The sequence below is a fragment of the Pteropus alecto genome, unplaced genomic scaffold, assembly GCF_000325575.1.
Source record: "Pteropus alecto unplaced genomic scaffold, ASM32557v1 scaffold39, whole genome shotgun sequence".
Taxonomy (NCBI): domain Eukaryota; kingdom Metazoa; phylum Chordata; class Mammalia; order Chiroptera; family Pteropodidae; genus Pteropus; species Pteropus alecto.
The window spans coordinates 10,549,137-10,563,198 of NW_006443568.1; the positions used below are offsets into that span (position 1 = coordinate 10,549,137).

Genomic DNA, 14,062 nt, shown 5'->3' on the forward strand with positions numbered 1-14,062 from the left:
ATGAGGATCGTAAATTCCAATGAAGTATCCACTTATCATTGGGTTATTGTTGAAGATAGTGAATATTTAAAGCTCTTAGAATAATATATTGGCAGTACTAATACTATTATTAACAGAAATGCAGTAGAGCTTTTGCAATAGTCCCCTTGCCATTCTGTGGTCACAGTCACACACACACACACGAAAAATAAGCTGCTCTTCTGTATGATGTGGATTCCCCAGGCAGGTGAAGAATGCACAGTGAGGACACAATATAAACCAGACAGCAGGTACTGTTGAGGTTGCCAATGGAAAAGTAGAATCTGCCCTTCCTAGCAGTCTTTTAGCAATTCAGAGGCACTGCGCTGCTGGATCAGTCACCTAGGAGACATGCCCTCCCAGACCTGTGTGCGGTGGTCACGGTACACCACTGACTGATGAAATCAGTGTCTATCTTCCCAGGATGCTTCAGAACTTGACCTATAACCCCTGATCCTTTGAAGCAAAGAATGCTGCTTCTCTGTTATGACATTGATGAGTGTTACTCTGCTATGAACTTGAATTGAGGGTGAAGATAACAAGGTTTGTTTTTGTAGTTATAGTCAAATTCTACACATTAAAAAAAATACATTGTTTTCATTTGTGGCTTTTAACCTTGCTTGTTAATTTTATCTTTTTGTTTTGTCATTTCTTAAAACCAACTGTTTGATGGCCTCGTAAATGCTTTGCTATGCATGCGCTCCTGGTGCCAAGCTAGCACAAGAGAATGAAAAGCCACTTAAAGCAAACGGAAATGGCTCATACGAAGTTATTTAAGTACATAAGGAAGATGTGGAGCAGCAAGACAGGATTCTTCTTCATTAAGGTCAGTTATGGACTAAGGTCAGTTATGGAATGAAAACATGTTTCATTCTTGGTCTTGCCCATGTGCTTAGTGATTGGCAGTAACCTGAGGATTCTATTTCTTTGGTTTCCATCCAGACCTGTGTCTTGCTAAATTTTCCTCATTGTTCATTCACTCACTCACTCAGCAAGGCCCGGTACTATCCCAGGTACTGAGGCTATAATGAGGAACAAATGTTGATGGTCTGTGTGATTTATTCCGGGGTAGAGGTCTGTCTTCTTTCTGATGGTGTTTTCTTCATGGACATGAGAGGATAAAGGTGATTGTTAAAGCTAGGGAACCATCCTTCCAAAGACACGTAAGCGTGAGAGAAACAACCCTGGGAAGGAACTGAAGTGTATTATTTGTTCTTGTAAAAAGAATAAGGCATCCTTCCTCTTGAACATTCGGTCCAGAAGCCTTTAGACGAGGCCAAGTAAGAGAGGCATGTCCATGCGGATAGGGAGCAGGGTGTCAGAGCCCAAGTGGAGTAAGGAAGGTGGTGCTAGGGAGGGAGGCCGGGCCTGACAGCAGAAGGACAGTGTGCTCACGGAGGGGAGCCCAACCCAGTGCTGAAGCCCAGCAGGGTGAGGCAGGTGTCCACGCGGGACGGCTGCCCAGAGCAGGGGAAGACAGAGGGTATCCCAGCACAGGGGCAGGCTGAAGGGGCGAGGATGCGAATCTGTGCGGGAAGGCAATCCGGCACGGGGAACTGGCAATCGGGTTGGGTAAGGATGGTACTGTGGGAATATCAGAACCCAGGTGGGGTGAAGATAATTTTGGTGGGGTGGGTTGGGGTGTATGGTTGGACCTGGCACGGTGTGCTGGAGCACAGGTGGGGTAGGAAGGGTGTCCACATGGGGAATGACGTGGGTGGTGGCAGTTACACACAGGGGGAGTAACTGAATAAGTACATATAAGATAATGAAAACTAGTTTTCTGTTAAAGAGTTGTAAGGTTGGAAAGGGACAAGACAAGAAATAGTTCTTTAGTGTTGGACTGGAGTTGATGTGTATGCATATATACAGTTGTGTATGTATTTATATATTTCCTGGCTCTGCTGAGAGGCCTAGGAACACTGACATTCTGAGAGCAATAAGTACAGACAACTAACTCCCATACCTCGGTTTCTAAATACTGTTATTCACTGAAAGGAATCAGGGTTCCTTGGAGAAATGGCTGATTCCGGGCTGGGGCAGGGGGAGTGCAAGATAATTCTGGAATATCTTGTTGTGTTAGAATGTAAAGAGGTACTCAAAGAATGATAAGCAGACGTGTCAGAAAGACACAGAGGCCATCTGAAGGGGCAACCTGGCCAGATCTGGGACAAATGTGAGCTTCAAAATAATGATAAGTAACAGATTATAACCAATGAATGAAATAGAAAACCTTGAATCTTACTGCTCTAAATGAATGCATGTTAAAAATTTGACAGGGATAAAGGGTACTTACAGTTTAAAGTACCTCCCACAAAAATACTTATTAATTACAAGAAATATAACTCGACAGTAGAAAAATCTGGCAGACACCATCTTAATCAAGGGCTCCAAGTGAATTTCATTGATGATGCAACAAATCGAAATCGCACCACCTGATAGGATGCAGTGAGACGGGCACAGCATCACTTCTGTGATATTCCTGCCAAAGATGCACAACCTGAACCTAATCCTGAGGTAACAGCAGACAAACCCAAACTGAGATACATGCAACAAAATAACTGGCCTGTAATCTGCAAGAATGTGAACGAACACCATGAAAGGCAAGGGAAGACTAAGAGGTGTTTCAGGTTGAAAGGGACTGAAGGGACCTGATAACTAAATGCAATGCAGGACAAGGGGCTGGATGGTTTGGGACAATATTGGGACGAATGGCAAATCTTGAATGGGGTCTGAGGACTGGGAGGGTATAATGCATCCACATTAATTTCCTGGATTTTGTTTCTCCTCCCAGGTGAATGCCCTTGTTGGTAGCAAATACATACTGATACTAGAGTGTTGGGCATGATGGCCATCCCTGTTAGCAGTTTACTCTAAAAATGGTAAAGGATGGCCATCCCTGTTGGCAATTTACTCTAAAAATGGTAAAGGAAAAAAAAATTCTTTGTACTCTCGAACCAGTAAAAAATTTTCACATGCACTCCCAGTCTATTGATTTGTTTACCTGTTTACTTATGTATACATGCATACACATATACATACATACAATTATGGACATGCTCCGCTGTCCTAATACAATCTGAGCTATAAAACTTGTAAAACTAGAAATGTAAATCAGATAGGAAATAAAATAGAACAAACATGGTTATTGAAATTAACTTAGGATGGTTCAACATAAATGTTAGGGAGTGTTGGTACCCTGACCCTATAGATGATCTTCCCAGTCTTTTATTCAGCAAATATTTAATGAACAGCAAAGCTCAAAAGCTGGGCTCTGTGTCAGCCAGTGTGGAGGGGACGCACATGCCTATTCTGAGCTCGCTCACTCCCGGGCTATCCCGTCCCTGCCCATGGGAGCACCCTGTTCCGGACAGACCAGGAACACACATGCGTGGGTAACTAGCTGTTTTTTAGAATGGAGAGCCTTAAACCCTACCCTGACCTGGGGAGTGGCAAATCTTTTCCAATTGAAATTAAGATTATTGGGAAAAAGCTTTGTTGCAAGACAGGTGACATTATTTGTATTGATAAAGATAAAAAATTATAAGGCATTTTTGACTATATATACACATTAAATTTATTTATGTTAGGATAAATTTTAATTAAATTATAAGAAGCTAAGGATGATTACATATTACACTGGTTCTTTCTCATTATTGAGGCCTTGCCTCATATGTCACTTCCTCAGACAGGTCTTCCCTGACCACTCATCAAGTCACTTCCCCTCTATTATTTTTTTCATAGTAATTATTATCTGAACTTCTTATTCAATTGTTAGCACGTTAACTGTTCTTCTCTCCCTGAGTTCCATGAGGGCTGGCGCTTCCTCTTGTTCACTGTCTCTCTAGAACTTGTGACAGTGGCTGATGCAATGCCCAATAAGTATTTACAACTGCACACATGATTAAGGCAGAATGTGGAACCCAGAAACCCGTGATCTCTAAGAATGTGACGGCCAATCCTATTATTCAGTGATATCTTAACACCAGCGATAATTAGGATACCATTACTGCCTAACTAAATGACCTAAACTCCTTTTTAAGCCTTATTTTTGAGACAAAGTATCGCAATGGAAACTACAAATATAATTGAAGGTAAATAAAGAAAGCTTTTTCATTTCAAAATCTTGTAAGATATTTGAAAATCTCTAAATGTTACATATACTGTGGGGAGGTCTGAGGACCCAGTGCTAGTCCATGAACTTTGCTACCAGGCTACAACAAGGTTCAGTACAGAAACTGAAAGTATCTAGAAACGTTTTAGCAAGTTTATATTGCTGACATTCTTACTGCATTTTATAAAAGCATCAGTCTGCGATAATTTGGAGGAAAAATCTGGTCCTCCACTGATAAGTTTGAGATGCACTCATCTATAGTTTATCCAAAAATGCATTAAAAAGTAATAAAAATATTAATTACCAGACTGGCAAAATTTTTAAATTCTGAAAATATCAAGTATTGGTGATGCTGTGGAGCGATGAGAGTTCTTATACATGGCTGGTAGAAATATAATCAGATACAACTTTAGAGACTGTTTGACAGTATAGGCTAAGATTGAAGTGCGACCTTACCCACCAGCAACATCAGTCCTAGTTACAGACCAAGGGGAGAACTCACCCACACATACACAGGTTACTACAGAACAAGCATCACTGGTGCAAGAGCAACGTATCAAAAATAACCTAAGTGTCTAAAACAGAATGGGTAAATAAATGATGGCGTATTCTTAAAATAGGATACTATATAGCAAGTGAAACCGAATATATATTTGAACATGGATTAATCTTATAGATATGAGAAAAAAATAATTTATGCAATTATGCCATTTATATAAAATTTAAAATAACATCAAATACTACGTATTTCATTAGTGTTTTACAGTTTTCGGCATACGGATCCTGTACATATTTTTTAGATTTATATTTAAGTATTTCACAGTAAATGGTAATATTGTTAAAATTTCAATGTCTAAATGTTTACTAATAGTTCTAACAGTTTTATGCAGATGCCTTTCTAAATAAACAATCATATCAACTGCATAGAGAAAAAGTTTTAAATACTACATGTACATACACGGAGTATTAGACTGAATCAGAAGAAATGCCAATATTTGACCATTTTGGCAAATCTCAAACATTCCTACAAATTTCATATGTTCCAATTTCATATGTTTCAACCCAATAAAAAAAGTTGCATGGGAATTGATAAACCCTGATTTCAGGATAATGGTTACCTCTGGGGGAGACACAGTGGGTTCAACTGTATCAGTAAAATTCTATTTGCTAAACTGGGCGGGCACATGGGTTTTCTTTATATTAGTCTTTATTCCTGCGGCATAACCTAAAAATCCACTGCCACCTTTCTGAAAGCCTGGGAGGGTGCCTTCACGCAGGGAAATAAGCAAACTTGGAAGTAATGCACTTGTCTGACCCGCGTTCCTTGCCAAAGCAGAGGCCAAGACAAGGACGACGGACACACACACACACACACACACACACACGGAACTTGTTTTGGAAAGTGACCCTACAGGACAAGAATGCAAACAGTGAAACAGGGAAGGAGGAAAAGCCAGTCCTTCCATCCAGGCTGTTATCCAGCTGGTCACCTATGGGAAACGGGCTTGATTCCTGCTAGGAGCCCTCTGAGGAGCCAGTGAGAACAAGCTTGAGTGTCGAAGAGGGGGCAGATATTTACCGGCTTTAGCCCCGCACTGGTCAAGGGGTGCCCTGTGGGATGTGAACTCTCTCACGCTTCCATGTCTGCACATGCATCACTCAGGCTGAGCAATTTCACACAGGCAGCAGAGGGATGCTGAAACAAACAGCGAGACATCCACAGTGCAGCAGAGGCCAGCTGCTATGAGGCTGCACCTGTGCAGAGCGAGGCCCTCCAGCGACTGCTGGTGTGAAACGATGGACCAGGAGGATGTCAAGTGGGGCAAAAGAGGTGTCCAGTACATACATATTACACACTCAATATAAGTAAGCATGTATGTCATATGTACATATAAAAGCATATTACTTGTGTTTAAAATATATTTTTATACATATTATAGATTAAAAAAAGCACATTACAAAGAATAACTCAAGAAAAACAGGTTCTTCTTTTTGCATTGTTCTATTGTGGTAAAATATACAAAACACAAAATCTGCCATTAAACCATTTTTAAGTGTACGATTCAGTGGCATTAGGTATATTCATACTGTTGTGCATCACTACTATCCTTCCCCAGAACTTTTTCATCATCCCAAACTGAAACTCTGTACCCATTAAACTATCACTTCCCATTTCCACCTAACTCCAGCCCCTGGCAACCACCGTTCTACTTTGACTCTATGAATCTGACTATTATAGGCATCTCACGTCAATATTTGTCCTCTTGTGTCTGGCTTATTTCACTCAGCATAATGCCTTTCAAGGTTCATCCATGCTGTAGCATGTATCAGAATTTCACTCACTTTTAGGGCTAAATAATATTCCACTGTATGTATATATTGCATTTTGTTTATTCCTCCAGCTATCAATGGACATTTGGGTGGTTTTCACCTTTTGGCTATTGTGAATTACACTGTTATGAACATTTGGGCACAAAAATCTGTTTGAGTCCCTTCAATTTTCATGTATATACCTAGGAGCAGAATTGCTGGATCATATGGTAATTTTATGCTTAATTTTTTTTTTTGAGAAACTGCCATACTGTTTTCCACAGCTGCCACACCACTTTACATTCTCAGCAGCAATGCACAGTGTTCCAATTTCTCCACGTGCTTGTCGACACCTGTTTTCTGTTTTTATGATAACGGTCATCCTAATAGGTATGAAGTGGTATCTCATTGTGATTCTCATTTAAATTTCCCTAATTATTAGTGATGCTGGGCATATTTTGTGCTTATTGGTGATTTATGTATCTCCTTTAGAGAAATGCCTATTTAAGTCCTTTGCCCATTTTTTCAATTGGGTTTTTATTTTGTTTTTGAGTTTCAGTTCTTTCATATATTCTGGATATTAATCCCTATATGACTTGAAAATATTTTCTCCCATTCTGTAGGTTGCCTTTTCACTCTGTTGATAGTGACCTCTGATGCATACATATTTAATTCTGATGAAGTCCAATTTTTTTTTTCTATTGTTGCCTGTACTTCTGGTGCCATGCCCAAGAAATTATTGCCAAATCTCATGTCAAAAAGCTCTCCTCCTAGGTTTTCCATGGCTGTTATAGTTTTAACTCTTACATTTAGGTATCTGATCCATTTTGAATTAATTTTTGTATATGGCATAAGGTGAGGGGCCAACTTCATTCTTTTGCATGTGACTATTCGGTTTTCCCAGAATAATTTGTTGAAAGAACTATCCTCTCCCTATGGAATGGTCTGGGCATCCTCATTTAAAATCATTTGATCATACAGGCAAGGGTTCATTTCTGAGGTTTCTGTTCTACTCCACTGGTCAATATGTCTGTCTTTATGCCAGTATCACACTGGCTTTTTATTGAGATATAACTGACATGAAAGTGTCACAGTGTTTTGACCACTGTAGCTTTGTATTAAGTTTTGAAATCAGGACATGTAAGTCTTCCAACTTTGTTCTTTTTCAAGATTGTTTTTGCTATTTGGAGTGTCCTGAAATTCCATTATGACTTTTAGGATGAGTTTTTCTATTTCTGCAAGAAATATTGATTGTAATTTTGATAGGAACTGACTTTGTAGATCACTTTTGGTAGTACTGACATCTTAACAATATTAAGCCTTCTAGTCCATGGACACAGGATATCTTTCCATTTATTATTAGTCAGAATGACATTACAGTTTCAATTAAACAAATATTTACTGAAACCTTATTATGTTCTAGGCACTGCTAAAAATACAGTTCACTGTAACAGAAGCAGTCTTCCTTTCAATCCCCTTTTTCAATTCCGAAATTTATATAACAGATCAGTATTCTCAAAAAAGGGTTTACTTCTGGATTGAAGGTTGTGTCAGAAAACACACAATTGATTTAGTCTAAAACCCAGAGAATCAGGGTATTCAGTTAACTTCCAAAGATCATTTAATTTTTTAAAATAATATTTTCTATTCTTTTTTACATGGAGGGTGTAGAACCAAATGCTTAATAGAAAGATTTATATTTTGCATATAATTACGCAGACCACAAAGGAATTTGGGCCACTGTATCTGAGATCATAATTTCAGATGAAATCTCCTGTGTACTACTTAAGCTTACTCAGCTCATAATTCTGTTTCTTCATCACAGCATCGAATCACTAATCCTCAACAACCATCTCACAAAGTCCATTCATTTCACAAACATTTAACACGTGTCACCCTACACCGGGAACTGCAGCAAATGCTAAGTGTCAATGATCAAAAAGGAGGACCAAGAGAGCAAGTAGGGCTGGTTCATATACCCCAACCATCATCATTAGAAAAACAACTCAAATCGAATGTCCTGTGGTGAGTAGGTCACAATAGACAGTTTTAGGGCAGTACTTTGTGGAGGAACTGTAATCCCAGAGCCATATGCATTTCTTTATAATATTGCTTTGCATTAACATTTCGAGTCCACTCAGACACACTGGACCTAAAACAGTAAGAAAAAATGGTCCTATTTCTTACATTATAAAAATCTAACTTGTATTTTGAATACCTCTCATGTTAAAATCAGAAGCCTGCTTAATTTTTCCAAGAAAGTGAAAACTGGGGTTAAAAACAACAAAATAAAATCACAAATAAATAAAATCACAATGGGACAAATCCAAATCTGTTATAGAAAAATTAGGTACCAAACCTGCAATGCTCCTGATGGAGCTACTGATTAGCTGAGCATATGCATAAAAACTTGTGCTGCTGTAGAAATGTAAATGAAAAGATAAGCCTTTTCCTCCGTTTTTCTTAGGGTTTACTATATTCCTTACTTTTTCTCCCCACCTCACACACACTATTTTTCAAGAAACACTAATGAAAATGTACAGCCCAAATCTAGCAATCTAAAGATTCACCTGTACATGAAAATGGTACTTATGTTATTCAGTCTACTATTGGGAATAGGGTAAAAGCTTGTTCTAACAATTAGAAAGTCATAAAGAAAAAAACCTTCTAAAGTCAGGGAAAAAAACTAAAATTCTTTTGAACTAAAATTCAATTAAATGAAGCATTTAATTGCTTTAATATGCTTTGTTTTTTGCACATATGTGTATGACCTTCATAGATGGGTTATTCCAGGAGAAATGAAAGCAAAATAAGACATTGACAGAAGAAAAATGTATAGGAAACATCTGATTCTCCCCATTTTATATCCAATTGATGATCCACATATAATTTTATTATATAAATATTTTATATTTTATAGTTTCAGTTATTACCATTAAGGCTTTTATATAAAATTTACTGTGACTAAGAATTGTATATTACCTGAAGTCCACTGAACTGCTACTAGAATTTCTGCTGATATGATTTCTAATATAATTTTAGGTTAGATATAACCACAAATAGTTTTTTAAATGAAAACCAACAGTAATTCACCACTTTGGCAAGTTAAAAAAGTTTCTAGGCTACAGTTAAAAAAGAAAAGTTGGAACAGATAAGATTTGTGAGGTTTCTTGAATGAATTCTTATATCATTTTAAGATTAAGCTAGTAATACATGTGTTATTAACACATGTGGTTTCTCACAATAACAAATAAACAAGGTTAAAGTAATTATCATATGAAAATTTAGAGCTCTTAAAGTATAAGAAAATTAGTAAGTATGTTTGCAAAAATTCTACATTATGATTGAATTTGGGAAAGGAAATAGCATTTGCAAATGGAAAAAAAACCCAAAGGATACAATTGGCAGCTGCATTCCCTCTCCCTTGTTCTACCTCCAGGTCTTCGGCCCCCGTAGGCAGCTCACCACACCGGCATATACTATCCCCTCACCAGACCCCTGCTTCTAGCTCTCCTTCCACCTCTCTGCCCTTCACGTGTTGTCAGGTGATCCTCCTAATGGGGAATTCTCATTGTCACGCCTTTGCTTAGAAGATTATTCACCATAGACAGGCAAACTCCTGAGCTTTGCGGGATGCTCCACACCCACCTTTCTAGCCAGATTTCCCTTGACTTTGTGTCTCAACTGTGCACCAGCTGGACAGAAGTGCTTGCTACTCTCTGAAGTGGTCCACACTCTCCTGATTCAGCTCTTTTGCTAGTTCTGTTCCCTTTGGCTGGGATTCTCTTTCTATTCCTTGCTAAACTCCTACCCAATTCTCACAGCTCTTCTCCAATGCCATCTCCCTGTAAGGTCTTTTATTCCAGCTGGCATTGACCTTCTCTTTGATACCCCAATGGACTTTCAAGTGTCTCTGAAGGCAACAGAACTCCACCTTACATCAAATTACCGATCATCACCACTGAAAACTGTCTGAGGCAGAAGCTGTTTAAATTCCTGCTCTATGCCCTGAAGCAACTGGCACAGTGCCTGACCCATTGAAGGCATTGAAATATGTACTGAATCAAACTATATGGAGTTCTGCTCCAAGAAAGTCACTGTGAGCAAAATACTTCAAGTGCATAGATAGAAAATTAAAGGGCTGGTGATAGTATTTTGAGAAAAAGTCTCAGAACATGCAAACTTTATACCAAAGGCAGAAACAGTTTACTTTTGTAGGACTAAGATCTATAGGCTTTTGTGAGGTCATGATGGAAAAATAAACACACAAAACCTCTCTTTCCAGGTAAATAATAAATGAACTAAAGGAGAGTAACCTTTAAGAAATAAGCTTAATCATTTTGCCTCAAACTGTAGAAAGTAAAACAAGAAATGTTAACAATCCTGTTACAGTAAAATCATAAATAGCCCTAATGATGTAATTAGCTCTAGAAAAAGACTTGAAATAATTCCTTCCTTTGCGCATTTACTCCCAAGTAATAGGAAGCCAAGCAAAAAATCACTAGCTTTCTCTTAACTACAGGCTCAAATAAAAAAAAAAGAAAAAAAAATGAATGAATGAATGAATGAATGTACTTAATAAGACCTGATTAAGAGTTCACTATAAACCAGTGCTTCTCAAAATATTTGTGGGGAAGGACTGGTTTTTAAACATTTCCTCCGTTGTAGACTGATACTCTTATAAAATACAATAAAAATGCTGCAGCGATGTCTAAAGGTTGATGAGCACTTTCTATACTTGTCTTTGTCACACGCCAGTAATAAACTTTGCCATCTGCTCAGCTCCCGCAAATCCACATACATTCAACACGCTACCAAATATAAGGAAAGGTAGGATATGTGCCTACCTTCTGCTCTTGCACCTCAAACACTGCTTCATGGACACTGCAAGCAAAAAGTGAGGTAGGCAGATCACTTAAATCCATCATTTCTTCCAAATCATCTTCATTTTCACCAAAAATCATCTCTTCTTCCTCTTCTTGGTCACTGCTACAGAGATCTGACTGGCTATCATTCCAAGATTTCATAGTGTCCCTCAGCATTATCCCCTAAAAGCAGGTCTTTTCCGTTTTTAAAGTTCTAAGATGTCTACCAGGCATCTACTGTTAAAAAAAAAAAAAAAAAAGGAAAGAAAACAACAGAGTTAAGACTTTGAGGGCCAAATAATGTTCCAATCAATTCTCCAGACAGCAATTCATCGAAGGAAGCAATTTTATTTAGGAAAGGTAAATAAGCGTTCCAATCAACTCATTACAGTTTTCATAAAGGAATTCTACACATTCTAATTTGATTTGCTTAGCATATTTCCTGTAATATAGTTCACTAGCAATGATATAGTACCCAAAAAAGGCCAAAAGTTTTCTAGTAAAATTGGGGTGGGGCGGGGAAGAATACAAAATGAGATAACATCAATATGTACACCAGTTTACAAGCAGTAGGAAGGAAATGGGAACCAGAACTGCCTTCACATATTTGTTTGGGTTTTAGGTCTACAACACTGAAACTTTGACAGCGAAATAAAACCCACGCTGACTCACTCACCATCTGCACCCTGAAATATGGTCTGCGATGAGCTGGTTTTACCTTTCTTAACCAACTTGTTCTTTTTGAATATACCCTTAAAGAATTAAGTTACGCAGTACCAAAAGTACTATACAAAGTTAGTCTTTGTTAATCGTAGAAATATTACAGCAGGCAAAATGACACAGACGACAATCGAAAAGATGTCCTTTTCCCGAACATTTAAAAATCAGTCATTTTAACCCCAAGGCATGGAACTTATAGTGTCCCTCTATTAAAGAATGGAACAGTCTGTCTTATATGGATTATTTATGTGCATGTCTGTCTCCTCCAATGAACTGCACCCCATACCCACCAAACAGAGTGCCTCAAATACAACATACTTCAAGATGCTGAAACAGAATTCGAGAAACATCAGCCAAAAGAATTATGTGATTGTGATTACTATTTATTACCTCAATATTACCCAATTTATCTTTTATTTCAAAGAACACAAGGATGCAAATATATTGCTTACGAAGAGTATGTTACAGAATGTTAATTATAGGATAAAAATAGTGTTTTGTTTTTGTTGCTGTTATTCTACTACATCAGTCAGGAAAGACTAATTCTAAAAAGTAAAATCTTTGCTCATTTTTATAAACATTTTCTGAATGCCTATTGCATGCCAGGTATTACTAGGGATATTAGATAAATAAGACATGGTTCCTAGCCTCGTTGAGCTCCCACAAAGCAGGAATTTCTTCTCAACAATGTTAACCACTCCTAAAGGATCTTGTACCATTAACCGGCTCCTATACTTTCAATTTCTCTTTCTCCATCTGTCCCTTCTCCTCAGCAAATATACCTATTCAAGATTTTCTGTCCCCACCGACCAATGTTAAAGAAAATCTTTCTTTCAGATTCTACCTGCCCGTCAGTCTACCTGTCTCTTCTTCCCCTTTTCCTACCAACTTCCTGGAAAGAGCAACCTGTATGTGCTGAGTTCACTTCCTCAACTCTAGCCGCTCCTGAATTCAGTGCAGCTGGACTGCACTGCCACTTCCTTTTGGCTGAAGCTGTCCACCCTATGGACATCAATGGTTTCTTCATAGTTAGAACCTAATTTCAGGCCTCGGCTTATCTCCGCAGCAATGGATCCTGCCACCCACCCAGTCACTCTGGGGCGTCCCTGTGCCCCTGCCTTCAGGGGCCCAGTCTTTCCTCGCCAACTGTCTTTGTCACTGGCTCCTCTTTCTCCACTTGCCCTGTGCCCTTTACGACTTCATCTCTTTGAGGTTTCCTCCCCATCTTCTTCTTTCTGGGTGGTTTTATCCACACCCGAGCATTTAACTACTTCACCACCAGTGCTTCTCAATTGTTTCCTGCCTCCCTGTGGTGCACATATATAACATGTGTGTATCAGTACTATCTCTCGTTTCATATGATGATTCTTAAGCCAAGAAGGATGTCACCAAAGTTGAGAGGGAAGCCAGGGCAGAATCTTGGGCAATGAAGGGATGGGTAGTTTGGAAAAAGTACATGACCCCAGGAGATTGTTATCTACCCCTAGGTCTTTCCTGCCTATTCACACTGAAAATCACTACTCTCTAGGATAAGTCAGACTCAACCTCTCTCTCCTGAGTTCTAGGCTTCTATTTTTAGCTTTCTATTGAATATATCTACTCGGTAGCCCACAGGTACAATTGTTTTAAATTTATTCATTTAATTAGGTTATTGTGCTAGAAATCTTCAATCTGGAAAGTGGCCTGGTGATGGGGGAAATGGTACCTCATTATGGCTTTCATTGGAAGCTTTTCTTCAAGACTAAGTTGCCAGGTAGAGCTCATAGCTCTCATAGCACTTTGTTCATTTCTCTGTCGTATACTTATCTTATGACTATTTGTTTATGAATCACTCCTCACTACCAGTGAGTGCTTTCGAATCCCCGGTCCCTGGCAGTTTCTAGCTCACAATATATGCTTAATAAGGTCTGCTGAATGAAAGCAGATAACGATGTGTTTACACCACTGATACGTCAGCACAGACAGAGGAACATTTAATTCTGCATGAGATTAGAGACAGCTTCCCAAAGGAGGTTATGGTGAGACTTAACGGATG

General features: G+C 38.7%; 1 protein-coding gene across 2 annotated transcripts in view; it reads right to left on the reverse strand.

The window, feature by feature from the left end:
• The window catches only part of RCAN3 (RCAN family member 3), a 31,321-nt gene that overhangs the window by 12,078 nt on the left and 5,181 nt on the right, over window positions 1-14,062 (reverse strand). Inside the window, exon 2 of one of the 2 annotated variants that reach the window (XM_006924422.3) lies at window positions 11,290-11,541. In XM_006924422.3, coding sequence (XP_006924484.1) covers window positions 11,290-11,484 — 195 coding nt within the window. In that variant the 5' untranslated portion in view covers window positions 11,485-11,541. Of the gene's footprint in view, window positions 1-11,289; window positions 11,545-14,062 lie in introns of both variants that reach the window. The other variant, XM_006924421.3, reaches the window with a different exon arrangement.